At 47.0% G+C, this 25,652-nt stretch overlaps 1 protein-coding gene and 1 long non-coding RNA gene across 12 annotated transcripts in view; one reads left to right on the top strand and one right to left on the bottom strand.

The window, feature by feature from the left end:
• The window catches only part of LOC144321175 (uncharacterized), a 421,562-nt gene that overhangs the window by 85,146 nt on the left and 310,764 nt on the right, over positions 1–25,652 (top strand). The window lies entirely within an intron of this gene.
• PPP2R5C (protein phosphatase 2 regulatory subunit B'gamma) overlaps positions 1–25,652 on the bottom strand; it is a 122,930-nt gene that overhangs the window by 72,688 nt on the left and 24,590 nt on the right. Inside the window, exon 1 of one of the 11 annotated variants that reach the window (XM_077910637.1) lies at positions 21,523–21,725. The exons of 9 other annotated variants lie outside the window; for them this stretch is intronic. In XM_077910637.1, the coding sequence (XP_077766763.1) occupies positions 21,523–21,616 (94 nt within the window). In that variant the 5' untranslated portion in view covers positions 21,617–21,725. Of the gene's footprint in view, positions 1–21,522; positions 21,726–25,652 lie in introns of those variants that run through there. One more of the 11 variants, XM_077910639.1, reaches the window with a different exon arrangement.

Below are 25,652 nucleotides of genomic sequence, written 5' to 3'. Positions count from 1 at the left end.
GCCAGGAACCAGAAGGGTGGGCTACCCGGGAGGTAGCTCCTGAAGAATTATCAAACCCGTAATTGAATTAATCCTTTCGGGGCACTCTGTCATCCGCACACAGTCTAGAACTCTCCCAGCTGACCTGCTGTGACCCTATCTTCCTAAAACATCTGCTCCGGTGAGAACAAGCGGGCTGACTCCGAACCACCAGAGGTGAGAGCTGTTCTAGAGCGGGAGCTCACCTCCTTGCTCACGCGGATGAACACCCCAACTCCGGCCAGTAGTAGTGGTGCCTGCTGGCCCCTCCAGCAGCCACAGATGCTGCTCAGGCTGTGGGTTTTGGTGACACCTGGGACGCACTCCCAGGCAGCTCGGGCCACGAATAAATATCCTGACCCGAGGACGACGCTTTGGCCACATCAAAGCTTTTGTCCTGAACGCTGAGGCTACCATCAATCAATTTTCACCAACTGGAATCTGGATTTGCAAACACGGGGAGGAGCCAGCAGATTTAATCATCATTCCTCGGACGTGTCTGATGCCACTTTGCTCCAGACTCGGTGCCAAGTCCTCTCACCCCTCCTGTCACTGAATGCCCACAATGTTTCGTGAGGGAGATTTATTATTCCCATTTTGCAAATGAAGAAATGGTTACTCAGCAGGTTACGTAACTCGCTGGAGCCACACCACTGAGCAAAAGTTGAGACACGCAGAGCAGTTATCTGCGAAGGAGGGCACCGGGGGGCTGTGACGGCGGAGGCTGGGAGGCGGCAGGGAGGCCGGGGTCAGGGTGGAGGCCACCCTCCAGCCTCCATGGGCCAGCTCCACCGTGCTCACTGTGCTGGGAGCCAAACAGAAGACACGGGGGAGCGCGTTGTTGGAATGAACTCGGAGGGGGCCCACTCACTCACAGACGCCTTCTGGATCTTGCCACATCTGCGCAGAATTATGCTATTACCTGGCGTTTTTCTTTAAACAGACATAATTTTGACTGAGCTCTGTCCTCGGCAATAATAACCCAAGAAATCATGGATTTGACATGCTAATTATATATTTTTATACTTGTTAATGTATAATCATTTAAATGATGTCCCACGCTGCATCACTTGGATCATCTCTTGTGCCACCAGCAGCGTGGACCTACCACACTTGGGAGGAATCGGGACTGCCCCACAACAGAAAGGAGAGAACAAAATGAGAGCTCCCCCACCCTTTTGCCTTATTTATGGATTTCTAAGTTGATGCTTATCACTCCACAAAGTGCAGGCTTTGAGGCCTCCACCTACTGTCCTGAGTAGGGGGCAAGAAGGTCATCCTAGCTCACTGTCACTGCTGCATGGAGACCAGATGGACACCACCTCCCAGCCTCCACGGACCCCCTGCCGGTCTCTGGTTCTACAACCAGAAACTCCTTAGGACCCCGTGAAGAGCCTCTCCATCCACCCCAGCTACCAAGTAGTCACTTTTTTTTTTTTTAAATTTTTAAGATTTATTTGTGAGAGAGAGCATGCACACATGTGCTTGTGCAAGACCACACCCACGGGGGAGGTGGAGACGTGGGGAGGGGTAGAAGGGGAGAGAGACAGGCTCTCAAGCAGGCTCTGTGCTGAGCACGGAGCCTGACACAGGGCTCGATTTCACAACCCTGAGATCATGACCTGAGCCGAAACCAAGAGTCAGATGTTCAACTGACTGAGCCACTCAGGTGTCCCCCAAGTAGCTACTTCTTTTTAAGGTTTGCCTCAAATTTCTGTCATAATACCGCTGCCAGGGATCCCTGGGTGGCTCAGTGGTTTAGCGCCTGCCTTCGGCCCAGGGCGTGATCCCGGGGTCTGGGATTGAGTCCCACATCAGGCTCCCTGCATGCAGCCTGCTTCTCCCTCTGCTTGTGTCTCTGCCTCTCTCTCTCTGTGTCTCTCATGAATAAATAAATAAAATCTTAAAAAAAAATACTGCTTCAAAAATAAGACTGCTTTTGGACAAATTAAGCTCAACTTTAGCCAGTGTAAGCATCTAGCTAAATCTCCTTATTTTGGGAATGTACCACTGTCTGGAGGACTGTTCCATCTAATAAACGGACAGGAAGGGAAACATCTTCCTGGGTACACTTGCAATGGTTTTAGTATCATGAACCAAAAGGCAGCTTAAAAAGAGGCTATGCCCATCAGTCATATAAGTTTCCTGAAACCATGTTCCACAACTCCACTCAGAAGCGGAACTGGCCCTCCACAGTGGCTTCTAGTCCCTTTTTTCCCTTTAATAGACTGTTGCATATTTTCTAATACTTTAGGCCACATCACATTCTTTTTTAGAGGTAGCCAAAATATAAATAACACCCCCCAAAATATGCAAGCACATCTCATATACATTGAGACATCATAGATACCAAGAAGAGGAACCCTCTTTCATTAGTGGTTAAACAAATGAACACCACCACACCACACCTCTCTTGCCCAGAGCTGAGCGAGGCTTACTTCCTGCACGTGTGCACGGCGCCGTATTTGCACATGGATTGCTGGCCTTTACACTCTTCACCGGTGTGTAGCAGGTATGGACACAGGACTGCTGAGAGGCGTGTGTCAGATGAACATGCCAACGGTGAGACAGCCATGCACCCAACCGCTGCACCCCATTACCGCCACCCCTGCCAGTTCCTCAAATCCACCCCCCCCGCCCTGTGCAGTCTGCTCTGCCGAAACCCCCCACACCCCCAAACCTGTCCTCATGACTGCTCAGCGGCTCTCCCTCCCCTCACCCCATGGCACCTGTGGCTTGAGTGTCACTGTCATGTGAGTTTCCATCCCAGGGACTTCTGTTTTCTTCCCACTTTCCTTCACCGGCTTCCTTATCTTTGTGACCCTGCTTTATAGTTATAGGCTTGCATTTTCCACCTACACCTGTGAACACAAGCATCGGATACAACCGCTAATACCCTGACCCAACTCAGCAGAAATCGGGTTTCTTTTCAATAGAGTAATGCCATTAGGTCCTGTTTTGACTACGTGCCTTTGCTAGGTATTGGCTGGGACCCACGCTCAGAGCACGAACAAAACTGCCAGGTCCCTCCCCAAGGGAGACCCTGCGTGGGCCCGTTTTCTCTGCTCTGGGCCAGCCCTTGGCTGTCGTCGGCCACCAAGTGGGACCAAATCAGGTCAGAGCTTTCAAAGCCACACTGAGGCTCTGTTTAGTCCTGGGGTAGATCATCCCTTGTGAGTGCCATCCCTGTTCCCGTGTCGGGAGAGCCGCGTGTGGCTCATCAATCCCATGTAGCTGCCAGGGATAACGGGGAGTGGTGGTGGTGGTGGCGGCGGTGGTTCATGGGAATAAAAGTTTACAGGGGTGGCAAGATGCCAATGGATGGATTTGGAAACCTGCTCTCCTGTGGACTGGCGGGTACTGAGCCCTGGGCAGGGCGGGAGAACACCTGGGCACATTTAGGGATTCCACTTCAGTTGTCCTCTGGGTCAGAAAGCTAAACAACAGGAGCTTCTGCATCGACGACAGGCTGAAGGCAGGTGCTTGCTTGACGCACACGGCACTCACAGCTTCTGAGGCCCCGACAGGAGTAAACGGGTCCCGTTTCTGCTCCAGCATCCCAGGCAGGAGGGCCCAGCGTTTAGCTCCCAGCTGGGTGGGAGCTAAACACAAGCACTTCTCGAGAACTTTCCCTTGTTGTCACAGTGGGCACAAAGCCAGTGCTGGGTTTCTAGGAGCACCATGTCAATACTGCAAACAAGGAAATGATGGAGACAGAGCCCCGCAGACAAGTGCAATCTGAAGGCACCTCCAACGGTGCCGGGGGTGGGGGTGAGGGTGAGGAACCGCCATGCGGAGCTGTGGTCCCTTCCAACCCCCTGCAGGACCCCAGTGCCCCACCTGGCCCTCTGCCACCAGGGGCGATGTGTGGAAACCCATCGAAACGTCAACGAAGCACAAACATTCACAGATGGAGTGAGTCAAAGTTCAGTGGAAAAACCATCTTCCTTGAGAAGTTCCAATTAAATGGAATATTAAAAGAGATCTGTTCTAAGTAAAGCATAATCCATACTTTAACAGAGGTTAAGGTGACAAGCTTTCTTTCAGGAAACTAAGAAATCTGGACAGTAGTGAGTGTTCAGGTCGCCCTAGATCCTCAAGGGCAGCCAGGGCCCTAGCCCAGCATTTCTGGAAGCAGCAAGAAGAGAGTCTTAAAAAAATACTGTACTCAGAATTCATAAGAATTCTTGCTCCCTTAAAAATAATGTAGGGCCTTTCCTTTCCTGGTCCCTTCTTTTTGGGGGTGGGGGTGAGGAGGCCAAATCCCATGTTCCCCCCCTTCCAGGGTTTATAGGACAGAAGTCAACCGGCTGCCTTTAGCATGGTGGCTGGCATCCCAGTCAACACTAGGAACACAGCCACTGAAAGGAGCAATACGAAAAACTTTATTTGGATTTTTCCAGGAGGTGATTTTAAAACTTTGGCTTTCCAGGGTGAAAGGCTGCAAGAAGTTGGGGAAGATGTTTCTGAGGTGAGCATATAGAGTACCTTCGAGTCTGGGTGCAGGGTTAGAACAAACCTTCCTGCTGTCCCAGAGCAGAAAGTCTGTCCACCTGTCAGCTCTGGATGATGACACGTGGAAGCACGAAAGCACAGCACACGGCGCGGGGGAGGGTGTGGCCCACACTCACCTGGATTCACGTAACCCCCTCCTGCCCTCCGGCTTCCTACATAATGACACCAGTGAGTGGAGTGGGCTTTTAGAAATTGGAGGGATCCCTGGGTGGCGCAGCAGTTTAGCGCCTGCCTTTGGCCCAGGGCACAATCCTGGAGACCCGGGATCAAATCCCACGTCAGGCTCCCGGTGCATGGAGTCTGATTCTCCCTCTGCCTATGTCTCTGCCTCTCTCTCTCTGTGTGACTATCATAAATAAATAAAAATTAAAAAAAAAAAAAAGAAATTGGAGGTTCAGTCACAGGACATCCAACCAGCCATTTTAAAGTGCGCAACTACCCTCAGCAGCATAAGGTGTGCTCACAACGACGTGCAGCCACCCTTTCCCCGTTCCCACACCTTTTCACCCCTTGCAGTAATCGCGCCTCACTCCCTGCCCTCCGCCCCTGGCAACCTCTAATCTGCTTCCGGCCTCTATGAATTTGCCTAGACCAGATGTTTCATATAAAAGAAATATTCTTAAAATGAGCATTTAAGTTACATGAATTGCCTAATATTACGTGGTAATCCCAAATGTAAACAAGGTAAAAATCTGATATTTGTGGCTTAAAATGATGCTCTGGAGTTAGGATTTCACAAACTAGTAAAATTTCACAAAGAATCTTCATGATAGACGTTGGTTTACCACCCTGACAAAGAAGAACGTTAAAAAAAAAAAAAATTCCCAACAGAAAAGATATTTTAATAGCACAGAGGACAAATCTTAGAATGAAGGAGAGTCCTGTAAATTGAAAAGATGTAGCCTTATAAAAAAGCAACATTACATCACCTTGGTTTTTGCCTTGGACAGGTGAGAGCCTTGGGAGAGAGGGGCACAGGCTTTTGGGAATGACTGATCCTGGGCCACTATCCTGGGTGCATGTGAATGCAGCTAAACTACGTATGCATGCTCCCTGGCCCAAGGGAGGCCCCCCACAAAGACAGCCTGGGGAATGAGGTGGATTTCTTCCTCTAAGAAGGAATCTTTTTGACGGTGAAGAATGATAAGATCTAAATCTAGCTCAAGAATCAAGAAGGACGGTAGCTTTGCAAAATACATCAATATACTGTAAATCAGGGAATGCCACTTCACCCAGTGTGGACGGATGCCAGCCTGCGGTCTGGAGAGGTTACATAGCACGCAGCCAAAGCAACAACCTTTACAAATAAATACCAGAGCTCTGACAGGCAGGTTCTCCCCAACTTGGCCTTTTAAACTGGGGTATGCAACCTGGGGGGTGCGTAAAGCCACAGGATAAACATGACACACTTCCTGGAGTATCGGTTTGACAATGCAGTTAAATCGTGCTAAACGCTTTCACATTAACTCTAATGATAATGAAATAGAATACAAAATTCCAAGCTTTTTAGGATAAAACCTGAGACTTTGGGGGTTCTTCAAGGACTGAGTCATGAGTCAGGCCAAGGCCCCAGACTCTGCTAAGAGTGGGCTTTCCTGGCTCAGAGTCAGAGGAGCCGCCAGGGAGAGTGTGGACGGGGCTATCCTGATCTGACCGACTCCAGGCCAGACGGGGCTGCAGAGAGGCCAGGAGGGCGAACAAACTGGTTCTAATATTTACATGGAAACACGGGACCCTGAATACAAAACAATTTTGAAAAAGAAGAACAAAGCTGGAGGACTCCCACTTCCTGATTTTAAAACTTCTGACAGAGCTACAGTAATCAAGGCGGCAGACATATAGACCAACGGAAACAGCAGAGAGTCCAGAAATAAACCCTCACATTACGGTCCATTGATTTTTAACAAGCATACCAGTCCATTTGATGGGGGGAAAGGATGGTCTTTTCAACAAATGGTGCTAGGAAAATTGGATGCCACTTGCAAAAGAAAGAGGTTGGACCTCACCTAATACCACGTACAAAAACTAACTCAAAATGGATCAAAGACCAACTATGATTACAACACCCTTCGAAGAAAACATAGGAGCAAATCTTTGGATTAGGTGGTGGTTTCTTAGATCTTAGCACCAAAACCACAAGTAGCAAAAGACACATCAGATAAACTGGACTTCGCCCAAATTAGAAACTCCTGAGCTGGAAATGAGATCATCAAGAAAGTGAAAAGATGACCTACAGACTGGCAGTAAATATTTGCAAACTCCAGCCATGATAAGGGACCGCTGTCTGGGTCCAGGTCCACAAAGACTGTGCGGTGACAAAGTCATGACTGTCACTTCCACCTGTATCTTTCAGGCCCCTCAGCATGTCACCAATGCTGGGTCAGCTCCTCTTCAATCTTCATGCTTCCCACCTCACTGGTTCCCCCGGGATTCCTGGCAGAGGCGTCCCCTTCTCCCCTCTGGTGCCACCAGGTAAACCAAAGCCATTGTGCCCTACCGTCCCCAGGTTCCTTCTCAAATTCCCCTCCCTCCCTAGAACCTTCTGAAAGCCCTATGTGCTGAAGAGGACCCCGAACATCTGGGTTTCAGCAGATCTGGTTTTGATAGCCTTATCATTTCACACGTAAGAAAGGAACAGGGCTGACCGCACAGTGACAGGGTCTGAAATAGAGCAAAACCAGTTCACTCACCTAATGAGACGCAATAACCAACCAGCGTGACAGACCATGAGCGAGCCCCTGGCTGGAAGGCTAGGGGATGACTGACCTGCCCAATCCACCTGCACCCTCGTGCTCTGCTGTCTTCACGAATAGGGGTGCACACTGCAACAGGCCAGGCAAGGGTGAGAGTGTCCCCCCCGGGAAAAGCACCAGCAGAGTTCAGTTCTGGCCAAGGCACAACACAAATCCGTGATTTTGGCTTTCCAGTGAGCGGACTCAATGCATAGCAGTAACTTCAAAGGCACAGAAAAATGCAGCCCCAGTATCTGAGAAGGTCAGGCATCAGTATAAAGCCTCCACTTTTAATGCTATGCCCGTTCTTAATTTTTTGAGTAGGTAATACGTTCACATGGCTTGAATACACACACAAACACACACTCATGGTGAAAACCCTCAGATTTCCTCACCAAAGGTATCGCTTTTAGTTTGTCTGCCCTTTGAGCTTCCCTACGGAACCCCAGGAATGCACCCTGAGGCCTCCCTCCCTCCCCCATGGGCTGACAAGAGTGTCCTCCATGGGCTGACAAGAGTGTCCCGCCTTTCCCCTCGATCCCTCTGACGCTCTCCACTAACCAGTCCACAGAGAGATGCTATTTGATAGAAGCCCTCTTCTCATATTTCTCTCACCACATAGCCATACCCCATATCCCAACATACTCTCTAGCATGTCAACTAATCCCCCGGCCCCCAGCAGCGTCTGGGGGCCACCGATGGGCTTACCAGGTGTTACTTCTCCTGGGGGGGCCCTGCCCTGCCCACTAGGCCTGCTTACCCTACTGCATGCCTGACTGAAGCAGGTGTAGACAAGCACCCCCAGCACCCTGTATACTGCCAAGCACCCAAGGCGTGATTTCTAAATATTTGCCAAAGGAATGAAACACAGTTTTAGATGGACATGAGGCAGGAGGTCAAGAGGAAATTTTGTTGTTCTTTCTGTGTTAGGTATACTCCATAAAGGTTTCCTCCCTTCTGAAATGAACTCCTTTCACTAACAATTTTCAGTCTTAATTTTAACCCCCTTCGGTGTACCGAAGGATGTAGGGCGGCCACACTGCTTGTATCAACAAGAGCACACATACAGAGTACTTGAAAGCCAAGAATGAGGAAGGAAACATTTGCAGAGCTTTATGAAAATGAGGAACTTGAGTTCATAGACTGTTTTTCTACTACAACATAAACATCCCCTCGGTTGTATACATCATCAAGAAAGAGTTGTCTTTACTACTGTTTCCCCTTGGACAAATGCCTATACGATACCAAGTTTTCAGATAAAATAGGCAGGCCTCTCCCTATCTAGACCCTCATACTATATATACTATTATTAATAGGACAATAGATGCAATTTCATACTAAATTGTAAGAATTACTCAAGAGGAATCTTCACCAGTAGTAAGTTTATGTTCAGCACTGAAATCACTTCTGTTGCCTTTGTTGAAAATGCAACCTCACATTTGAGTGTCTCAGGATGTGTGAGGTCCTTAAACCAAGTGGAAAATGGTCAATCCGAGTTTCTCCGGTAGGAGCTTTGGGCTGGGCTGAGAGCAAGTGAGCCCAGTGTGAGGCTCCCCTGAGTTCAAGTTCACGTAGACCCACAACCTCCCAAGGTACAGCCCGACATTCAGGGCTCAGAATCTGTGTCTCCTTTCTAGATGATGCCCTAAGCTCAACCACGCTGGCTTCCGCAGCCCTGCACTCTACACACATCACGATAAAAAAAAAAAAAACCGAGAGCAGAAAGTACCGTGTAGATGGATCTCGGTGACAGAGGAACCTGTAAGAGCTGCCCTGGTGCGCATTCGGAGAGGTACGAGAGAGGCCAGAATGGTGAGTCAGAAAACCCCAGTGCTCATCTGGTCTGTCACCAACTCCTTGTGGGACCTCAGGCCAGGCGGTGAACCTTTCTACTTTGGTTTCCACGGCTGTAAAGGTGGGCCTAATAATACCTCTTTGCTGCCTCGTAGGAGAGAAGATGGTTAATGAACACATGCAAGGAGCTTTGAAGATGAAAAAGTTTCCTGGGTGCTAATGACAAACAATAACAGTCTACGTGTCCTCCTCCAGTGCCCACTCTGCAGCAGCTGGCAGTCCCGGCCTGCTCCTACTAAACTGGTGTCCTTAAACCATTTTTTTCTCACAGCTCCACAGCTCTGAAAAGCCCCGGAAGAAATGGATGACGGTAATGCTTAGGGTACCAGATGACATACGCAGGCAGCAGCCGCCAGACCTGCACCAGGTCCTGTGCTGTCCTGCCTCAGGTCTGCACACTCCTCATTGGCATAAATATTTCCATGGGCATGAGTTTCAGTTTCTTTGGGTGGGTGCCACAGTGAAGGCTATCAACTGGCTGAGATGTCCCTTGTTTTTCTGCCAAAGAATGTTTGCCTGAACATGCTCCTTAAACTTCCCTTTGTCATTATTGTTTTTAATATTCACAAGTGAAGTCTGGCGTGGAAAATTATTGGGGGGAGGGGTGGAATGGGAGGCTCCAAGTGTAGCTTATATTTCACTCAAAAGGAGGCTCTCCTTTTTTTCAGATAGAGAAAAGGCTCAAACAGGCAAATGATCAAGCCTATATACTAAAATAACAAGATTGTCGACTGAACTGGTTTTATAAGCTGATATCAGGCTTTAAATAAACATGCGTTCATGCACACAGGCACTCAAACACACCCTCCCCATCAAAAGGTATTTTTCCAACCTCCGTAGGCAGGGCAATCTATGTTTGTGTAATTGAATACACAAAATTACAACTGAGATCAAAATTAAATGCACAAAAATTTTCAGGATTAATATTTTGATATATGTTCACATGTAACTGATGCACAAAATTCAGAGGTAAAAAAAAATACAGGATTCAAGCTCCTGGTATTGCATTGTTTGAATTAGCAAAGTCAACCCAAAGGAAGTGTGAGGAGCCTTGGGAGGTCAGTTTGTGAAGGCCTCATCTGGAAAACAAAGGACAGAAAACAAAGGACAGAAAGGAGTGCTTTAGGGGAGAAAGGGGCAGGGACTCCGAGGAAAGAATTTCAGGGCAGCCCAAATTTAACGTGGCTGAAAGTACAAATTTCAGTTAACCTTTAAGATGAACATCTTTTCAATGTAATTTTATTCATTACTGACTTTATTGCAGAGAGGAAAAGTGTCTGGATTTATCAGACTTTTAAAAAACCCTTACTCACTGGACAGTCACTGAAGTTTTCGAAGGCAAAGCATTTCTGCTAAGAATAAAGAAAAGGGAGGAAATTGCTCATTCTCTTGACAAGCTTTTGTCCTCAGAGATACCAGATGAACAGAAATGGAAGCACCTTTAAAATCCTTGAAAATAAGTAATTTAATCACATGCATATCTTCCTATCTGCTTACCTACCTACCTGCCTATTTTTAAGTGATCTCTATACCCAACACAGGGGCTCGAACTCAGGACCCTGAGATCAAGAGCTGCATCGCTCCCCTGACTGAACCAGCCAGGCCCCCTTCTCATGCATCTTTAAGGCATTTGCAGATTCAGGAAGGTATAGAAACTTGGGCAAGGACCCCAACAAGTGACTGGATCTGAGAGCTCTGGGTTCTGGTAGGAAGAGGCGGGCCACTAACATAACAAGACCTCAATGTTTCCAACCTCTACTGAAATATTTTAAGAGCAAACACAGAAGGGTCGGCAATGCTTTCTATAGGAAAATGTCTCCTCAGGACCAGGTCTCGAGCAGGGAAAAACAAAAACCCACATTTCTGGCAGCCTGGTGTAGCAGAAGTGGCCTAAGTTCTAGGCAGACGGTGCGAGGTTTCTTCTGGCCTTGCACTCACTGTTTAGTCAGGTGCACTCGGGGGATGGTTTCTAATGCCTGTAAAACAAGCCCAGAGCTTTTCTATCCTGCCAGGCTGTGGGCGTTGAGTGTCTGTGACGGCCCCTGGGACAGTCCCAGGCATGTGGTAGATGCTCCACGGGGTGTTCCTCCCAGAGGCCCACCTGGGCCAATAGTTTAAACCCAATTAGCAGAAGGATGTCTGAGATCGCACTAGAATTTATGCAATATATGTATATAAGGTACAATACACAGGATGATATAATGTAACAGTGTCACTCCAGGACATCAAAACACCATAGACAGCGACCAAATACTAAAAACCCATAAAACATTTACGTTTCTAAAACTGCTCTTGTGTCAATCTTTTTCTTAACCAAAACAAAAAATTCATACTTTCTGTGAATAACTACATTATGTACGTGAACACGAGTGCACGTCTGGAATGAGACACAGTGAACCCAAACAACTTACTTTGAGGCGACATGAAAGGAAGGAGGCTGACTGGGGGGGATAAAGCCAGAGAGATTTTCAGATTTGTAAATAAAACAAAATTTTAAAGTTTTCACATATGGATTTTTTTTTTAAAGATTAAAAAAAGATACAAGGAAGCAGACTATGGTGGAAGGGGAATTCTGTGTCCTGGGGTTACTTTACCACCTGCGGTGCAGGCGTTGAGCTCAATTACCCAGTCCCTATGGCCTGGGAGACCTGTTCACAACATTAGGTGGCTGACTTTAATTTGGATTTTTTTGGGAGGTGGGGGAGAGAAAAAAATACAGAGTCCTGGTAAAAATAGGGCCAAGGTCACATCCAGCCCAAGGTAGAAAGATTTCCTAGGCCAGTGGCTTCCATTATTTTATTTTATTTTTTTTTTGGTGTTAGGACCCATGTACGTTCTATAAAGTCCAGAGGGCCCTAGAGAGCTTGGATTATGTGGGTTACATCTACTGATATTGACCAGATGTTTTTTAAAAAAAAATATATATATATATACACACACACACGTTAAGTGTGTGAGAGAGAGAGAGAGAGAGAGAAAGGAGGGGAAGGGGCAGAGGAAGAAGAAGAGAGCATCTTCAGCAGGCTCCACACCCACCACAGAGCCTGATGTGGGGCTTGATCTCATGACCCTGAGATCATGACCTGAGCTGAAACCGAGAGTCAGACACTTGACCAACTGAGCCATCTGGGTGCCCTGAGAATGTTTAAAATATTTACGAATTCATTTAAAGCAATAAGAATAGGCTCATTTTGTGTGAATTTAAATATTATGAAAACAACCTCTCTCCCAAATTAGCAAAAAAACCTGTTTTACATTTCTGTGTCTCTCTTAATGTCTGACTTAACAGGACAGAAAGGAGTTGCATTTCTGCTTCTGTATTCAATTTGTTTGATGTGCTGTTTTGGTTGAAGTATGTGTGTGGGGGGGAGGAGCCCACCCTCACACAGATATGTTTATTTGAAGAACAGAGGCATTTTGATGACTTTCTCAAAAAATTGTGGTTATTCCTCTTTGAGTCTCTGCTAACATTCAACAAATGGTAGTTTCTCAAAAATTACTTGCAATACAGAACCTAAAACTATAGTGATGGACATTTTACATCCAAACCCCATGGTATGTCCTACATTTGAATGTCTCTTCTGCCTCCATGCGTTGGTAGCATCATTTCTTGCTTGCTTGAACGTACTGGTGTGTGGGGTCATGCAGACCCGTCACGGACACATCAAGAAGCTCCATTTGTTAATATTACCAGGACCATCAGCATGAGGAGCTGTCAAGCTCACGTTGGCAGATACAATTTTCCCAAAATTCTAATTTTTGCTTGCAATCTTGGATTTTATCATGGGCAACAATCAGCGTCACTGCTGTTTCCTTTGAATTGACTGATTAGCTTCATTACTTCTCAAGACCGTTTGTCTGTCTTTTGTTCTTTGAAGTAAGAATGTTGAGCCTGAAAAGTGGCTAGTTCAGCTTGTAACTCATATAACTGTATAGTTTTCCTCAAGACAAGCCCCCCTGCCCCAATGCTCCGGCATGCCAGAGGGCTCCATGGTCCATCACAGGCATCAAGATGGGTGGCAGGGATTGAAACTTCGTAAAACTAACCATGTCAAGCTTCATCAAGGACATTCCGAGGTCAGGCTGGTGGGCACACAATAAAACACAACCCACAGCCTAGCTCTGTGGAAGGAGCACTTTTACCCACCATGGCTACACCATGACAGAGGCACGAGGCCTTGGCATTCTTGTGAAGACCGTTTGGGCCTTGTAAATCCCTTGAAAGCATTTCTGGGACTCCAGGGGCCCCCGGAACCACACCTGTGAACCCTGCCCTGCCCAGAGACCGAGCACCTTCACACCTTCAGATTTCTGAAAACAGTCATCAGATGGGTCTACTCCATGAAGGTGAGAAAACCAAACTGTTGACAAAGCAAACCCACATGCATGCACATGCCCTCCCCATCTCCTCCTCCTCGAGGCCTACCATGAACGAGGGAACCCGCAATGCGGAAGAACTGGGCTTGTTCCCTCCAGTGAAACATAACTATTCTCATAACTTTAAGTCAGAAGACTGAAATTAGAACCCATCGCTCCTGAATGAAACAACCAGCAGACAAAAATCCTCAAGTAGTACAAAAGTTCACGTGCATCAGTGACAAAGGAGAGCATGAAGAACCCCATAGCCAGTGTTAAAACAGCTCAAGCTCTATTGTAAACGCCACAGCATTAACACAACAGTAAGATCTAAGGTTATCTTTGAGATCCCTCTGAGTTCAAATACTATTGCAAATAAGAAATCCCAGCAAGGGGTGCCTGGGTGGCTCCCATGGGTAAGCATCCGACTCTTGGGCTCTGGGCTCAGCTCAGGTCATAATCTTGGGGTCCTGGGATGGAGCCTGGCATCAGGCTCCGGGCTCAGTAGGGAGCTCTGCCCCTCCCCCCACCTGCTTTCAAATAAATATATCTTTAAAAAAATCTCAACACAAAAAAGGAATTCAGAGGAATTCAATGTAATGGGATTTGACAACAAGACGGTAAACTTTCAGAAGTCAAATTTCTAGAGCATCAGAAGCCTCACCTGCATTTAAACACAACTAAAGGGGAATGACAAGGGAAGTCACCCTGTTTGGGACTAATCACATATCATGTACCTTTGACTCTGAAAATAACATTCTTCCAGAACATTACTGAAAGACCTTTTTCGGGCACCTGGGTGGCTCAGTCAGCACGCTGCTCAGCGGTGAGCCTGCTTCTCCCTCTGTCCCTCTGTCCCCCACCCCAACTGGTGTGTGCTCTCTCTCCTCTCTCTCTCTCTCTCCCTTTCTCGCAAAAATAAATAAAAAAAAAAAAAAAGAGAAAGACCTTTTTCGAAAGTGTTATTAACAAGGGTGGGGAGGGAGGGATGCAAGCAGGCGCTGACCTGTTTAGTGGAGCAGACTGGACCCAAGGGAGCTGCAGGATGAGCACAGGGACCAGCGAGGCCGGGAGGTGGTGCCTGTGACCGGCTTACTAGGTACTTTTACACAGTCTGTAAGTGGGACGCGGTACATGCATACTCCAGGATTATTGATGACGCTAATTTCTTCAGGCTGGTGAAAAGGAAAGCCAACTGGGAGATGAGAAAAGGCTAGCTAAGTGGGGGAGGGAGAGAGAAACAGATACGCTTCAAGATGAACCAACAACCAAGTAATACAGCGGAAGGGGAAAAAAAGTGTGGTTAAGATGCTGGGCTCTGAAGTCTATCTAGAAAAGGGGTGACAACTTGTGGGGAGCCTCGCAAGGCTCCAGGCACCATTTTAACACTTTATCTGCATGGGTTCCTCTTACCCTCATAAAACCCAGGGAGGCAGGGCATCGCATTCCCATTTCCAGGCACAGAGTGAGTCAGCCTGCCCAGGACGGCTCCGCCAGCCAGCGCCGGGGTGCGGGGTGGGGAGCCCGGGGCACCCACCTCTCGTGTTCAGAGGGAACCCTGGTTTTCTCTGCGTGTGTGCCTTAAAGGCTGTTATGCTTTAAAAGACCAATAAAAATGCCAATAAACGTCCAAAAAGGTGTACACCCCCAAAACACCGTCTGGTAGGATGGTGCTGCTGTCTGGCTGCTGTCTGTGCAGCCGCAGGCCTCGACGCTGCCCCGCCCGGGAGGCCGATCCCTCACCCGATGAGTCCACCAACGGCCACGGATTTGTCAACTGGCATAAAGGTTAAAAGGAGGAAAAGCCGGAACTTGAACATAAAGACCACTGCTCACTGTTTAGGAAACAATTTCTGAATAATTACACCTCCTTTGTGCATTTTCCCTAAAGCTGAACATCGTAAGGATACCTCGTAACACTATGGAAAAGTTTATGCCTCCACAGAAGCTTTATACCTGCTTCCCTAGATTCAACAGTTGTTCGTATTTTAGCGTACTTGCTTTACGGAGTTTTTCTGTGTATTATTTCAAGAAAGCTACAGAGCTCATCACACTGCACGCCTCAATAATCCCACCTCCAGTCCCCAAGGAGGAGGACAGTCCCTACAACAGGACCACACCTTTACTGCGCCCAAAACTAATTCCGCAGCATTCCATGTCATTCTGCACTCGACCTTCTCCGACTGTGCCCAAAATGTCCTCTATAGGTTTTTTGTTTTTATTTTTTTAGAACAAAGATCTGATATATATTCATTTGTTGTATTTGTAACGTCTCTCTCTCTCTCTTTAACAGAAGGGCTTTTGATTTATGGACAACTTAAGGACCCAAACCAAAACCAGACTTCACCCGCTATCTATAGTTCTCTGTCCTCATGGGCTCTGGTCAGTGTCCTTCCAAGATTAAAAGACTTTCCTTTAAGTACATTATGAGAGAAAACCGATCACCCCATTTTTGAGTTCATGGCATCTCCACATCCTTGGTGGGACTATCTCCATCTGGTAGGGAAGAGGTTTCCTCCGAAGCCAGGCCCAGCAGAGAGTGGTTACCTGTGTCCACTTTTTAAATCAGGTACCTTGTACAGCTTCTCATGAGCCTGACAAGTACTATCTGATCAAGTAATTAGCTAAAAAAACACACCAAATAAACACCATCTGGATGATCCTTCAGAGAAACAGCTTTTTATTTTCAACCCGCCAACACTGAGTGCTTTCACACTTGGGATGATGCTAGAGGTCATGGGAAATATCCAGCTGGCCGTGCCCTTCCTCAGGATACTTATGATCCGTGGAGGAGGCAAGAAAAAGAAGCTCACAATCAACACCTGGCAGACTAGGTGGTGAATCAGGACAGCAGGGAGGGGGATGATCACACTGAGTGGACGAGCGCCATGCAGCAAGCTCTCACGTGGACCTGAGATGAGCTCTGAACTCCAGACACTCGAATATATTACGCTGGGGAAAACAGTAACAATCAGCAGGCGCATGTGATGTGGAAGCTTCATGATTATCTCTCAACACCTGGATGTGGGGCAGAGGGGAGAGCATGATCTGAGACTCTGATTCCTTCATTCTCTGTGGCCCGGGCCTTGCACTCTCCATAAATGCTGCCTCCCCTCCTAGGACGGCCACTAGCAGCAGCTTGGGGACATGTAGCTGGCACCAGGGGCAGGCCCCCCCCCCCCCCCACTCGGCCTTACAGGCTGGCGACCTTGGGGACGGGAGACACTGGCACGTGTCCTGCTCACCTCCCAGGCAGGAATGCTGGCAGGAACCAGTCCGTGTTCTCGAAGAGCGCCACTCTGCAACTGTATCTGACATATGGAACCAGAAGCCAGATGAGGAGGAGGATGTACCCCAACCACTCAGCCCGTGAGGAGTCTGTCCTCTTCCAAGGCTTAAAAACACACACCCTTTTCTTGACTGTCAACCTCATGTCTTTTTCTCCCATTCTTCCTATTTTAGTGAGAGAATTTTGGGAGTTTAGCTTTTGCTGTAAGGCAAGAGTTACGGTCAGAAAACTCTTAGGAGATGTTACACCCAAGTTCAAGGGAAGACTAATTAAGAAAAGGTGTGCAGACTTGATGCAAACACCCCCACCCCAAGGGAGCTGCGTTACTTTGGTTACCTTCCCCGCACCCTGGGGAGTACGCAAGAAACATCTTTACATACAGGATCACTACAGGTAAGCTTTAAAGGTGTAGTTCTAAAAAGCTGCTTCAGAGAGAAGCACAGGTGCACAAAACAGATGTCTGTGAAGTAAAACTCCTGAGCTGACCGGATGCGCAGTGCAGAGGTTCACCGTCTGAGCTTTTGGGAGGTCTTTTATCTTTGGTCGCCACTGAAACGTCTGGGGAGTGTGGGGCTGCTGGGTACCGTCCTCACTGTGTTTGCTGTCATCCCGTCACACGCGAGTGTCCGATGTCTGGCCGGCCACCTGCATGGTGCAGCCGTGCTGGCTAAGCCACGGGATTGAGCTGGACTTCCTCGCTGCCTCTGGCACATTTTACTTGTGAGAAAACAAACTCTTCTGCAGTCAGACCTCAATGTCCCAGGAAAAATGGGTTTCCACGTAAGGGATAACTGGCTCCTGAGCTCCCCACCTGGCCACGGCTGTGTCTCAGTCCTTCAAAGCCAGACTCCTCAACCGAGGGAGTTTACCAACAACTAGAACAAGATGCAAGTAGTTAACTCTCCTGAGGCCAGAGTAACGCAGCTGGAGAAGGGTCAAGAGCTCTCTCTTCTCTTACCATTAACAGCTTTTTGGCTTGGCTATTCTCGCCTTAAACCTGATTCTGGAAGTAACACGTTTTACTACACGAAAACCCACAGAATGGTCAAAACTCACGGAACGGTCAAGAATGGGGGGGTCGGCAAACTGGGTCCCAAGGGCCAAATCTGGCTTGCCACCTGTTTTTGTAAATAAAGCTTTCCTGGAACACAGGCATGCCTATTCACTTACTTACCGCCTATGCCTGCTTTCACGGTCAAAAAGATTTATTTACAGGCACACCTCATTTTATTGCGCCTCGCAGATACTGAGTTTTTAAACTGAAGGTTGGTGGCACCCTTGTGTTAGGCAGGTCTGGGGGCACCATTTTTCCAACAGCATTTTGCTCACTTTGTGTCTCTGTGGCCTAGTTTTAGAGATTCTCGCAGAATGCCAAACTTTCTCATTATTATTATAAGTGTTGTGGTGATCTGTGATCACAGCCTTCTGGGAGCTCGGACAATGGTTAGCATTGCTTTAGCAATGAAGTATTTTTAAATTAAGGTATGTACATTGGTTTTTTTCCTGCCGTGGTGCCACCGGACACTTAATGGACCAGGGCAGGGTGTAAACATAACTTTTATAGGCACTGGGAAACCAAAAACTTCATTAGATTTGATTTAATGTGACACTAGCTTTCCTGCAGTGGTCTGGAACAGAACCTGCAACGTCTCCAAGGTTCGCTTGTACTATCCAGCCCTTTTTGGAAAAAGTGTCGATCCTAGGCTAGAGCTGTGCTGCCAAGTACAGGAGCCACTAGACACAAGTGTCTATTTAAAGTTGAAGTAACTATAATGAAATAAACCCAAAAATCCAGTTTCTGAGTCGCACGAGCCACATTTTAAGTGCTCCACAGTCACACGCGACAGGGACCCCCGCAGTGGCCAGCAGAGAGAACACTGCCACCAACACAGGCAGTTCTCTTGGATGGCACTAGGGGATCAGGATTTAAGTCATCGAGCTAAATTTACAGCCTTTCAGTTCAGGTGACGTTCTCTCCTACAGACAGAAAAGTTTATATAAATTTCAATTTCAACCTTATGTTCCTCTCACACTTGAACTTTTTTTTTTTTATAAGCTAATTCACTGTATAAATTGCAAACTTTAGATTATTTAATAGGAGATAACTATCCAGCCAGCTGGGACCTACTGATCAGTTTAGAGATGTACGGATGTTTTTGTTTACTCGACTGTGCCACCCTGCTGGGGGCTGTAGACCCCCAAGGCTGGGCCACAGTGCTGGCTTGCTGCATGTCCTGAGTTGAGGACCTGCTTCGCACGGTGTGGCAGGGAACTGACAAATTTTTGTAAAATAAATGAAGAAATGAGCCCTGGGCACAGAACTGTCACACACAAGAGGCCAATGAAACAGATGAAAGTTGATAAGGTGCTGGGAAAAACCGCAAGTATAATCCTGTGACAAAAGGTTCTACAAACTGCCAAAATTTCTATTTAAAAATAAGTTGGTTTATTTTATTATTATTTTTTAAAGATGCCAAAGGAAACAACACAACTGCCTGGCCTCTGGATTCTGGCCTGACCACGTGTGGGCTGTGTGACCTTGGAAGGTCATTTACCCTTCAGTGTGGAAGACCCCTCCTCCCTAAATGGGAACCTCAGTGCACCGGCAGAGGGGGTGGCCCTCAGTGTCGCCCCCTCCTGGACGCCGCCTCTCCCCAGCAGCAGCGCATCAGTCCCTGTTACCCTGCACCTGGGCATCTGCGCATCAGCCCACCTGCCCAGAGTTAGCGCTCGTGTGTCCCTCCAGCACCAGGACCCCTGGGTAGTGGTGCTGCTGGTGGTGGGTCTCTCTGCAAAATCCTGGGCTCTGGGGTGGGGCTGTGCTTCTCAGTCACGGATACTGACCCTCAGCACTGGACACGCACGCAGGACAGCGGCTGATGGGATGTTTAATCGGTCAGGACTCTGAAAACCAGTATGAGCAAAACAAATCTTGCCAAACTGCACACTAACATGTTTGCTCTAAAAACTAGTGAGGAGTAAACAAAGAGTTTTTCAGGTTTTGAAATTAAAAATTACTCCCCCGTTGGAATGAAAAGTTACCGTTTGGTCCCTACAAGTTACCCGGCCTCTTAAAAACTTGTCTCTTTCAGGTTAGTACACTCCACTACTTTTTCCCTCCACGGTTCGATAGCAAGCAACCAATGGCTCAACCAAAGGCAAAAAATCCAACCTGGCTATAATAAAGTCTTGGTTTAAACAAACAAACAAAAAAATCAGCGTGCTATAATAGGTCGTAAAGCCAAATGATTCCACTTCAGAATAAAGTTAGTTCAAAAAATGGCTAGTACCATCACTAATAAAATCAGAAAAAAAAACCTCACAAAAATCTTTTATAAGATACCTTAAAACTGTAAAAAAGTATTTTACGTGTAATAAAGTTATCTTATTACTAACTCGTCAGTATTTAAGAACAAACTCAAACCTAAACACGATTACATTTTATTTTTACCCGTTTGGTTCCTGCCATTAAAATATCTGCATGCTGTCTGTGGTCACCACGGGCTCCTTCCTGGACACACGCTATAAAATGATGAATGCGTAGCCCAACCTACAAGTTGCTCGCTGTGGGTATTAATTTTCACCAGCTTTATTAAAGAGGGTTTGGAGAGAAAAGCAACACCCATTTTCTTCCAACAGATTGAGTATCCGTACGGTTTATCTTCCCTGGATACACCCTACGATCTGAAAAATCTTGTCCGGCATTTTAGTCACACGGACTATTAGTCACCTAGAGATGCTGCCCCCACCCTTCCTTAACACGGGTCCTCAGAGGAGATTCTGACAGTGACAACTGTTTTGTCAGGGCGGAGCTGTGACATTACACATTTTAAAGTGATCTGATAAAGCTTAACATCCATTTTCCTGTCTCTCTCGATTGTGAACAAAAATTTTTTTATATAACACAGGTTTCAAAATACCAACTCAGAGCAAGTATACTACTACCCTGGGATGCACACTTTAATATAATTATTATTTAAAAATTATTATTAATCACGCCGGTAATTGTGTTTTTCAGCTACATCTTGAGCCCAAATCTCGTATAAACTACAAGAAGCGAGATGTATGTGCACACCGGGAACTTGTTGCCATTTTAAGATTTAAAGTCAAGTGTCGACGCAGAGCCTACCGAAATGCAAAATATTTCCCACTAGTCCACGAACCCGCTAACGTCTGAGAAATCGTGACCCACAATAGATTTCTATCTCGCGAAGCTTGAGCCTATTTCTCTTGGAGGCTCCGCAGCAGGGATGCAAACGATCCTTTGAAAAAGCAAGTTCTCTTCCGGATTATTTCTGCATATTTGCTGACGGCGATCCATCTTTATTACAGAGACGTGCCCCCGATGAAACGTTTGCAGCGTCGAGCGGCACAGATGCAACAGAAACTCCGCGGACGGACAACTTGGCCAGGCGCTGCCGCCCGCCTCTCCTTCCCACCTCCACCCAATACCTTCCCCGGGCAGTGACTTCACATCCTTTGACATCAGCACGGCTCGGAAAGGGGGATGGGAGAGCGAGCAGAAAGCAGAAAAACCAGCTTTGAACTATGCGTGCAAGGCCTCTCTCAAGACTCCGATCGTGCGAGGCGTTCGGGGGAGGCCGGACCGCGGTGACACAGCCCCCCTCCCGCGGCCGGGTCTGCAGCGCCGGGAAGGCTCGGCCGCGGGGACTTCCTGGCCCTCTCCTCGGAGGCACAATAGCCATTTATTAACTAACCACGGAAGGTTCCGATTCAGCGAAACGCACAATAACTTACCTCGAATATGGAGAAGGGCCACGGGCTGGAAAGGCCCGTTGGAGTTCGCCGCGTCCACCACCATCCTGCTGCCCGCTTTATTACATGTCCACATCTAGACTCCAGCGGGAAAGGCAATGTACTCCTTAAGGCAAGAAACCAGCCTCCATTTTAGTTTAAAAAAAAAGACAAACTGAAGCTCTCTGCAGCTGGAGGGAACTGGCTGCCCCGTGATGTCAGCAGGCACGGGGCTCGCTGATTGGCCGGAAGCTGCAACTTAAAATGACACTAAAAAAACTGCAAATGGAGAGAGCGCCCTGCTCGGCTGTCAGTGTGCGCGGCTCCCGGCCCCGGGCTCCCGGCTCTCGCCTCCCGCGGGCTCCGCTCCCCGCCAACTTGCAGCCCGAGAGCCCATCTCCGAGGTGCGGGGTTGAGGCTGGGGACCCCCCCTCCCCAACCCCTGCTCCGCCGGACCCGGAGCGGCCGGTGGCGCGAGCCGCAGGACCTCCAGCGCCGGCGCCCCGGGCCGGCCCCCCAAAGTCAGGGGCGCCTCCTTCCCGCCAGCTGCCCCCGGCTCCAGGTGCTCCCACATCCCGAGTGGAGCTAGCACGCGGGCAACCTGGGCTCGTGCTGTTTAAGCAAAGGGCTGTTCAAACATTATGCAATCCCAGATCGCCACTGTGGACTCGAGCTCAGCCCCTCCTGTTGCCGAGTTATGAGCTGATCCTCAAATGCCAGCTTTTCTCGAGATCTAGGGTTTTCATTGGGAAAACTTAGTTAAAAAATTACACGGGGCACGAAAGCTTCCTTAAGGTGAATACCTAGAAAGCGCTACAGATTAAAGGCAGTTAAAAGAGAGCCACAAAATGAGATGGCCGTGTTCATTTTTGTATCTCAAAGACGTCAACACATTACATACTTTCAAGTTTTTAGAAATTTTAAGTACGTTTAAAATCTCTAAGCTAAAAAAGGTTATTTCCCTTATTTTTATGGGGCTAGTTGTAAAAGCTATTACTCAGATCTTTGTTTCTTGCCCTCAAGAAGAGTTCGTGTAAAAAGCTATTATGAGAAAGACACTTCTGGAGTATGAAGAGGGGATCAAAGAGGTGATCCCCTAACAAAAAGAAGCATCAAATAAACTACAGGAAAAGTCCTCTGGCAGATACAACTGTAAACAAAGTCCTCACTTCTTGACACACACGACTAAGTCTGTCCAAAAACCCATCTCTTTTCACGCGGTCTCATACAACTCCTTTGTGTGAACAAGAACGCAAAAGCCCCCTGATTCCCAAACCTCATTCACAATAGTAAGCAGCACCCGACGTGCACGTGAGGTTAGCAGTTACACCTGTGGGCTGGCTCAGCGTACATTTCCAGGAATGACTGAACCACTACAATGGCTCAGTAAGGCCCCCCCACCGGCAAGAAGGTAGTTTTTCCAATATGCATCAATACCGATCACGAGAATAAATAAGTAAAAGCCAACTAAATCCCACCCCGGCCTCCCTCTTTCACAGAGCTGAAGGATGCTGCTGGCTTCTAGAACTGGCCACGCAATTATCTACAACAGGCAATGGGACCAGTCCTGTGGACACTTGGCCTGTACACACACTTGGCCTCACCCCTGCCTGGCTCCTCTGCTAGTCCAACAAAAACTGCCTGTGCTTTCAGTCAGATAATGTTCAGTTTGGATTTCAGTTCTGGCTGTTGACCCTCTGGTTTTGTCAGATGGAGGAGAGGACGGCTCCCCTAGGATCACCACCACCTTCTCATTCAGAGACTGATGCCAGATGAACTCAGAAGGGTCTGCAATTAGGAACGAGGGGGCTTGGTTAAGGGGTCCGGGGCAGATGCTTCCCGCAGATCTGTACTTTAAAAAGACAGTCTCTTTCTATCTCTCATAAATAAATAAAATCCTTAAAAAAAAAAAAAAAGGGATCCCTGGGTGGCTCAGCGGTTTGGTGCCTGGCTTCAGCCCAGGGTGTGATCCTGGAGACCTGCGGTCGAGTCCCGTGTCGGGCTCCCTGCATGGTGCCTGCTTCTCCCTCTGCCTGTGTCTCTGCCTTGTGCACACTCTCTTTTTCTAATAAATAAATAAAATCTTTAAAAAAATAAAAAGACAGAGACCTGCCCTCAAATAATTTGATATATCATACAGGATGAGAATGGGTAATGCGCCTGTCCCAAGACTGTGCTGATGATCTAAAATGAAGAAATGAGGGGGAAAGACTCCTAAAATCTTTCCATAAAATATACAGATTAGAAGTCAACGAACAAGTGAAGACATTCCTTGATGTATTTTTCCTAATGATCTCAGATCAAAGGATCTAAACTTTATTAGTGATTTCCCTCTATGCTCTTTTGAAGCCTTGTCCATATAAAGTGATTCTTTAAAGAACTCAAGTTCTGTGCTCTGGAAATCAGTCATGAAACACATCCTAAATATAAATAAGCAAACAAACAAGTAATATGGAGAGAGGAAAAAAACACTTGAACAAATACACAGAAGGCAGACTCCTGGAGTGAAGTATAAATACTATAAACATGCTGGTGTTAATTTTTCCCCAAATTGATTGGCAGGTTTAAAGCAATTCTGGTCAAAATCTGGTCGGGTCTCTTTATTTTCCTGTCCAGAATTTTTTTTCTTGACAAAAACAATTTTAAAGTTCCCCTGGAAAAATGAAAAGCAAGAGAATGAGATAACTTGTGAGAAAGGCTAGTCCCACCCACTGGAAAGCTTGTGAATTCCTGCCTGTGGGATGAGGGCCTAAGAGGAGGTCAGGTCCGTGGGACAAAGCTACAGCCCCCAGAGCGGGAAGCATATGCATCCAAGTGTGTTATTACGACAAAGAAAGACTCCCAAATCAGTGGAAAGGGGACAATTAGATAACCGGTTGGCTATGTGGGAATAAGCGAATTTAAGTCTTTGCACCAAAATAAAATTTAAGAGGAGTTACATAAAAAAACCAAACAAATCCAAATCACCCTGTAAATCCCTAAGGCTTTCAGAAGAGGAGTGTCAAGAAAATAGGACATTTAAAAACTATGGAAAAACCCTTAATGGATATTGCTCACATTAAAAAATTCACAAATTTCTGATGTTCCCTCCAAAAAACCAGAGGAAATATAACTGCTATAAATATAAGGAATTAATAACACACTAGAGTTGATTATAAAAAAATGAGTCCTTGATGCTGAAATGATTCGGTTCACAAAAGAACTATAACTGATCATAATTGTATAAAGAAGCATTTCTCTACCTATCAAATCAACAGTAATTTTAACAAATGGTAGTTACTCAACGCTGGTAAAGGCACGTTGTGACCCTGCCAACAAATCTGTAAGTTGTTTTGATCCTTTCGGAATTAAAATAATCTGGCAAGATGGATCAAGATTCTTTAAGTAATTCTACTCCTGGGAATCTATTCTAGAAATGTTTCTATTCTAGAAACATAGTAGTAGAGTGTAGCATCACATTTTAATATTTTTTAAATTGGGCTAAAATACACATTTTATAAAATTCACCATCTTAACCACTTTTAAGTGTATAGCTCAGTGGTATTAAGTACACTTATGTCGTTGTGCAGCCACTGCCACCGTCCATCCACAGAGCTCTCTTCATCCTGCAGAACTGACACTCTGTCCCCATTAAATACTAATTCCCCAGCACCCCACCCCTATTCTACTTCTGTGTCTGGGGATCTGCATCCAAGCAGATTCAGGCAGGATTTTTCCCGTGGCAGCCTTACCTCACTGGGTGTAACATCCTCAAGGTCCCTGCCATAGCAGGTGTCAGCATCTTCCTTTGTAAGGCTGAGTAATATTCCGTTGTGTGAATGTGCTGTTCCATTCATCCGCAGATGGCCATTCGGGCTGCCTCTGCCTTCGGGCTACCGTGAATAAAGCCGCTATAACATGGGTGCGCAAGTATCTATTTTAAGTCCCTGCTTTCAGTTCCTTGGGGCGCACACCCAGAAGTGAAAATGCTGGAACATATGGCATTTCTATGTTTAACTCTCTGAGGAACTGCCATGATTTTTCCCACAGCAGTAGGATCACTTTTGCACTCCCACCAACAGTGCACAGGGCTCCAATTTCTCCATATCCTCGCCAACACTGGTTGTTTTGTTTTTTTTTTTTTCTTTGATAGT

The sequence above is a fragment of the Canis aureus genome, chromosome 9 (assembly GCF_053574225.1).
Source record: "Canis aureus isolate CA01 chromosome 9, VMU_Caureus_v.1.0, whole genome shotgun sequence".
In the NCBI taxonomy this organism is placed as follows: domain Eukaryota; kingdom Metazoa; phylum Chordata; class Mammalia; order Carnivora; family Canidae; genus Canis; species Canis aureus.
Note: the sequence above shows the minus strand (reverse complement) of the source record. Positions and strands in the feature narration are given on the sequence as shown.